Source organism: Lygodium microphyllum, chromosome 9 (assembly GCF_053477565.2).
Source record: "Lygodium microphyllum isolate KBCC chromosome 9, Lygodium_microphyllum_v1.1.10, whole genome shotgun sequence".
Taxonomy (NCBI): Eukaryota; Viridiplantae; Streptophyta; class Polypodiopsida; order Schizaeales; family Lygodiaceae; genus Lygodium; species Lygodium microphyllum.
In genome coordinates, this window is record NC_141143.1 from 63,388,301 (window position 1) to 63,395,315 (window position 7,015).

The window sequence follows — 7,015 nt, forward strand, 5'->3', positions numbered from 1 at the left end:
AAAGATATTTGAGTTTTGTATATATACCAACATTTATAAGCTATCAATAAACGTGTGTTATGGGCGCGCACGGCACATTTACTTACGTAATGTGTAATTAAATGTTTTTAAAAAACATTTCTCTCTCCTGGGGGATTTTCCTCTCTCCTGATTGCCGTTCCGCTTCTTTATCTTCCTCATCTTCATCATCATAATCATCATCTTCTTCTTCCCTCCTCTAGCAGCAACACTCGATTCTGCCCCCCCCCACGCCCCCCCTCTCTCTCTCTCTCTCTCTCTCTCTCTCTCTCTCTCTATACCCCCCTTACAACTCCTTTCACTTCTGAGCTCCACATTCCACCAGTCATCCTCCTCTGCCTGGCCCCCTTCCCCCCTCAATCGAGCTCTCGCCATGGATTCCTGTCAAGCTGAGTTTGGCGAGTATGAGAAATTCGTCTGGAGAATGAATCCTCCCAGGTACAGCTACTCAATTATACATCTCTCTCTCTCTCTCCGCACAGCTAAACATTGCCTGATCCTGTCTCTCTGATTTCATGTGTCTATCTCTCGTCGCTTAGGCCAAACATTGCCTGATCATCCTCTCTCTCTGATTTTATGTATCTGTCTCTCGTCCCTTAAGCCAAACATTGCCTTTTCTAATCCTGCTAACCCCCTGTTTTCTGCAGAGTTGAGGTCAATAACATCTCCTCTGAGACGGCCACTCTCATCAAGGTACAAAAACGTGACGAATCTTTCACCGCTGTGCAATAAAAATAAAAATCCTTACCTTGTTTCTATGTTTTGCTGTTTCTTGGCCTCATTCTCTGTTATTTAACCATTTCTGCAGGTGGACAGCTCCAACCGACATGGCATCCTCCTGGAGGTAGTGCAAATCCTTGCAGATCTCGGCCTCCAAATCCACAAGGCATACATCTCTTCAGATGGCGGCTGGTTCATGGATGGTACGGGGGCCTGCTAACAACGTCCAGATTCACCGTTCTCTTTGTTTCAGCTGCAAAATTGATCATGATAAGGCGAGTGCTAAGAGTGTTTTTGGCTATATTTGTCTCTTGCAGTTTTCCATGTCACGGATCCGGTTGGAAACAAAGTGACCAACGAGGACACCATAGCCTATATTGAGAAGGTGTGCACAGGAAACTTATCTCTACACTAAAGCTCTCGTTTCATTGCTACACAGGAGAGTAAGCTACGGCTGATGGGGGATTTTGTGTGGTCCAAGAAATCTTGACCTCATAGTTTTAGCAGGCGTGAGGTCGTACCTAGGCATTAAGTTCAGCAGCTGTACCCTGAAAGCCGTTCTAGCTCTGCTTTGGTTTAGGATTGCTTCCTATCACGATCATGCCTCTGCATTCGGCTTCAGAAGCTTAGATATTAGCAGGTCACGTAAGGGGTCATGTGCACAGCATCTTTGGCTTTGCATTTCTATAACCTTGTGTTCTATCCATTTTCCTCTCTTATGGTATGCTTGATTTCTTTGCCAGAGTATCAGCACCAGCCATGAGTTCTCGAGGAAAAGAGTGGGAGTGTGTCATTCAGGTCCAGCGGTACAGCACACAGCTATTGAGCTGACAGGCACAGACAGGGCTGGCCTTATGTCAGAGATCACTGCTCTTTTGGCTGAGATGCGGTGCAATGTTGTGGCTGCTGAGTTGTGGACACATAATAGACGAGTTGCCTGCCTCCTCTCAGTAACAGATGAGGCCACAGGTGGCCCGATTCAGGATGAAGACAAGCTTTCTCGCATTAGGGAGTCCCTCTGCAATGTCCTCAAGGGATCGGACAAGAATGCCAAAGGAGCACGCACAGACTTTGCTACTGGTGTCACTCACATTGAACGCCGTCTACACCAGATGATGTTTGCTGACAGAGACTATGAACGTGATGATGAGGATGATGATTGGGACATGAATGGCAAGATTACAGTGGAGAATTGTGATGAGAAGGGCTACTCTGTAGTAAACATTGAGTGCCGAAATCGTCCCAAGCTTGTGTTTGATACTGTTTGCACATTGACTGATATGCAGTATGTAGTCTTCCATGCTACGATTGATACTGATGGCCAGAGAGCATTCCAGGTACGGTACTTTCTCCTTATTAAATTAAACTTGAGATCGGGTTTTGAAATAACTTGCTGTGGTTTTGGTACTTCATAACTAACCTTTAACCAATCATACAGGAGTACTATATCCGGCATATTGATGGCTGCACTCTCAATTCTAATGCTGAAAGGAGGAGAGTCATTCAGTGTCTGCGAGCAGCCATTGAACGCCGTGTTTCTGAAGTAAGTATAACAGCCAGCAGTCCTCTCAAGGATATGCCAAACTGGCTTCTGCTAGTTGCAAAGTGGCTCCTAAACGTCTATGGATTGTTTTTGCAAAATTTTAACTCTGAAGAGCATGGGTTGGTCAGTGCTGTCTATCCCTTAGTCGAGGCCCATTCAAGTTGTGTCAAAGTACTCACCATCCCATCTCCCGCCCCTGTGGGGGATGCCCTTGGAGCTTTTATTTGAGCTTTGTTGCTTAGCATGGGCCAATCTGTGTACTCACACTATTTCTCTTTGTGCCAGGGCTTGAGACTTGAGTTGTGCACTAGTGACCGAGTTGGTCTCCTGTCGGATGTGACTCGCATTTTCCGGGAGCATGGTCTTTCAGTAACAAGGGCAGATGTATCAACAATTGGGAATAGTGCCACCACTGTGTTCTATGTTACTGACACGGCTGGCAATCGTGTTGACCTCAAGGTAATTGAGGCAGTAAGGAGGGAGATTGGGCAGACGGTGCTTAGTGTAACAGAAGTGCCTCTCTGCTCCTGTGCATCTCCCCCAAGAGAAGGGAGGTCCAAGTTCTCACTTGGAAACTTGTTTGGAAGATCCTCTCAAGTTCTCTATAACTTGGGTTTGATCAAATCCTACTCTTAACAGCACAACATGCTTGCTCATTGCCACCCTTTCTCTTCAACCAAGCAAATTGGAGAGGCTTATCACACATCAAGGATCAAAGGAACCACAAATTCCCCATTTCCCAAGATTAAGTGGCATTAAAGCTGTCAAGCAGTATGAAGGAACTTGTATATAAAAGCTTTGCACTGGTCACACACACTAATCTAGACATACTGATGCAAATGGTGCCAATTTGGCTTTATACTGTACCTTGAGAGGATCCATATTGCTGGTTGTCTACAATTCAAGATGCACAGAGGACTAATGATCCTATATTAATTTGGCCCATCAGATTGTTAAGGGTGGGGGATACCATACCATATGGAGGAGTAAAGAGAAAAAGTTACACTGTTAGACACATGGTGAGAGCCCTTGGAGATATAGGGTTTATAGACACGTCCCCAATTATCGGCCTGAGATGATGATGAAAAATTCTCGATCTTCTTACATGCAGGCTGCAACCCTCTTCTGTACAGAAATTTTACTTACTCAGGGATCGGTTTACAGAGTATCTCTATTCAATTCTGGGCGTCACTCTAAAACATAGCCAGCTTACTCTTGTCATGGGTATGATCTCCCTGTTGTAAATATGTCAAAACATGGCTACACCGAAGTCCTAATTAAACAATTATCTCATTTTCAACATTGAAATTTGAGTGCAACCCTGCTTCCCAAGTCCTGGTTTCCTGGTGTACAGATAAGAGACAATTCATGTGATTCTACCTCCTTTGTTGTATTGTGTAGATGTCCACAGACACTTCATGAAGTAGGGCTCTACGCCACAGGAAAATATTGTCCTTGTCTCCGGACCTTTAAATGTTGCCATTTTGCTGTTAGTCACATAATCTCTAGGTATAAGAATTAGTAGTAAGATAATCTTAAAGCAAAAGGATTTCGGTCCAATGACACAGAAATGCCTTGGGGGTAACAGAAAGTAAAACTGTGAATAAGCACAAGTTGCCTCCCACAGATGTCTGGAAGCACTCCACAAAAACACAGGCTGAGCTTTGTTCTTTTGGTATGGGACTTGGTCCAATGGCGTGTGTTGATTGTGGAATTCAGGTGACTATTAAGGTGTTGCTATCCATCTTTAATTTCTTGCCTACCAAACCGGTAGTTCCTTCATTTATTCCCAATCGGACTTTTTGGGGAGAATTAGCGAGTTAGTGTGGTACTGTAGTTACAATTGGGTTCAAATTTCTACCTGGGGGTTGACTTGCAATACAGTGATAAAAGTTGACCCTTGCAATACAGTGGTCCATGTGATATAAATTGTTTGGTTAAGGCAACTTGATCTTTTATTTAAGTCAAGGTAGAAGAGCTCCATCTGATCAGTTGGTTGGTTAAGGCAACCTAATCTTCATTCCAAGGTAGGGCCATGACGCAACCCTCATGTCATGGACTGACTGATCAAACCGACTTTTCTATCAAGGCAGGCCCTTTATATTAGCATTACAACAGACAGCTTAGCTTGCAAGCGCATGGTGCTGATAAATGAACGGGGATGAATGAAAGCCATGCCAACCAATTCAGAAGGAAGAGTCCTCTCACTCCATTGTTTCTTGTCCTTGGACCATAGCCACAATTAGCCACCCGAAAGAGGACGGGACGAACAAATAAACATAATTCTAAATATTAAATAAAGCTTATGAGAATCTGCTCGCTGCTCTCTCGCGAGTCGCGAGTCGGCAGAAAAAGGAACATTAAAAAGGCTTGCACGCGGATCCTGGAACATGGGAAAATACGCAATACGTGAAGACATGCCAACAGAAAAGGAGCATTGAAAATTCAGGCCCTCGTTTTTCAAAGCTTGAAAGGGGGGGGGCGCTCCTTTTGCAAGCTAAGCTCCGCCACGTGTAAAAAGATAGCAAGCATATCTCTCTCCAATTCTTATTCCAAGTGTCCTTTTCCCAAGAGTCAAGAGATTTAGAGCACATTTGAACGTAACGGTGACTATAATTACAGTAGGTAGAAGAGAAAAAGGGCATGCTGGACGATAGAAAATTGACCTGCTCGACATTTAAAATGTCTGGTAGGTGTATGTGTGGCTGCACTCTTAGATCATTAGAGCTGCTCCACCAACTCCACCCAAAACTAAGAGAGACTCCCCCATCACCACTAGGGTAAGGGGGACCAACCATAGGACACCCAACTGAAAATATGTATTTTCGATGGGGAGTTTCACATTTTGCAATTCTCTTGAGATTTGAATATATGAGAATGTAGGGGACACTAGGAGGAATTGAACGAGTCCAATATTGAGTTTTTTATTTTAAAAGTATTTTATATAATTTTTGGAGCTAATAAAGTAACTTTGGCAAATCAATGAGTGACACTATTAAGGTTCTTAACGTATTCTACAATAAAGATAATCTCATTCAAGAACAAGTGTCTATTAAACCTTGTAAGAGCCAAGGCCATAAAAAATTTCAATGGCACAAAACTCTTTATCCTCCAAGTTTATATGTTTGCAATAAGTTAAAATTGTTGTGATGACCTTGATAGGAATGTAAAAAGTATCTTCTTAGATTGTACATGGAAATTTTTACCAACCAAAAAAGTAAAAGTAAAGTGCAATGAGAACAAGGTACACTTCAAAATTGCGAACTTGTTCACATAGATATGTAGACATTTAAGTAATCAATGGGGTAGTTATTGTGTACAAAGCAAAAGAATAACTCCTCACAATGTTTTAAATGTCCCACAAATATTAATTAGAGACTTGTGATATGGTGGAATCTCTTCAGTACATATTTCTCAAAAAAGGTCAAATCATATTGGGTAAAGAGGACTCGTGGTATAAGGTTGAGGTTGAACACAACTTGGTCGAAGTAGATTGAAATTTTTTTCACTTGGTCAAATAAACAAAATGGTATTGCTCTTAGAGAAGCTAGATTTCATAGGGCCTACTTGTCTTTTGGAATCCTCGCCTCTCACATGTGAGTGCATGCCTCAAGGTCTTCAAAGACATAACTTTCTCTAACTAGTATTTATCCAATTATCCATGTTTAACCATAACAACATATTTAGGGTTGGACAATTCTATGTAGATCCTAGGTTGTTTAAAATGGAAAGTATTAAAACAAATGTTCACAATATTTGGGGTTGTTTATTCTCTTCATTGATGTCCCTTGTTGCATGGTAGTAGGTTGTTAGACAAATCGAGGACATTCTTAGAAGCATTAAGAATTGATCTATATCCCGTAAGAGATCCATTAGATCATAAACATATGTTGAATGTTTGATTCTAGAAAATGAAAATTAACTAGGTAACCTAGCTTCCTAAGAAGAATTGCTCAAATTAACAATGCAACTGAAAAAGCAAGAAGAGCTACAGCCTAAGAAATTTATCATGTTTATTAAAACATGGCAGGTCAGAAAAATTGAAAAGCCCACCAAAGAAATGTTTAATCTCATTAAGAAGAAGAAGGATACAAAATGAGGATAAAAGTAGAGCTAAAATTGCCACATGTAGATTTGAAGTCAAACCCCTTAGCCATCGTTGCTATTCTAGAGCAGGATCTAACTATCTTTGAATTAATTGATAGATGAGCTTTAAAAAGTTAGAACCCTTGGCCATGATGGGCTACCTAATGAAATTTTCCAAGAATTCAAGGACTACCTTCTACACCCATTGCTTGCAATTGGAAAATAATCCCTTTACTATGGAGCTCTCCCACATTGCTTGAATCTAAGAGTTATCAAACTTATACACAAGAGGGATGACAAAACCCTCTTACACAGCTAGAGGCCAAACTTTTCATGCAAAATCTTTATCAAAGCACTAGCAAGAAGAATCTCCAGTCACTTGGATCAATGGATTAGAAGGAAGCAAAGAGGATTCATCAAGGGTAGGTATGAAATCATAACTCTTTGGGAGGAATGAAATATGCCCATGACTCCAAAAAAGTTTTCATCTTCTTTAAACTTGACATTGACAAGGTGTATGGAGTCTTCCCTTTTTTCAAGTGAGATGAAGAAACCGAGCAATACTACGTGGCAAAGTACATGAGATAGAAATATGAAATTTTAAAATCATAGCAACAAAAAACTTGGTCTTCCCCTCATATTGAATTT

The 7,015-nt window shown here is 41.5% G+C and overlaps 1 protein-coding gene across 1 annotated transcript; it reads left to right on the plus strand.

Moving 5' to 3' along the window:
• The first annotated feature begins 267 nt into the window (after positions 1-267).
• On the plus strand, positions 268-3,771 carry LOC148031105 (ACT domain-containing protein ACR4-like). Its single transcript, XM_087684635.1, has 7 exons — positions 268-456; positions 666-711; positions 827-941; positions 1,056-1,123; positions 1,482-2,075; positions 2,177-2,281; positions 2,567-3,771. Exons 1-7 carry the CDS (start codon positions 392-394, stop codon positions 2,915-2,917), a joined length of 1,344 nt encoding a protein of 447 aa, XP_087540761.1. The 5' UTR covers positions 268-391; the 3' UTR covers positions 2,918-3,771.
• Positions 3,772-7,015: the final 3,244 nt, after the last annotated feature.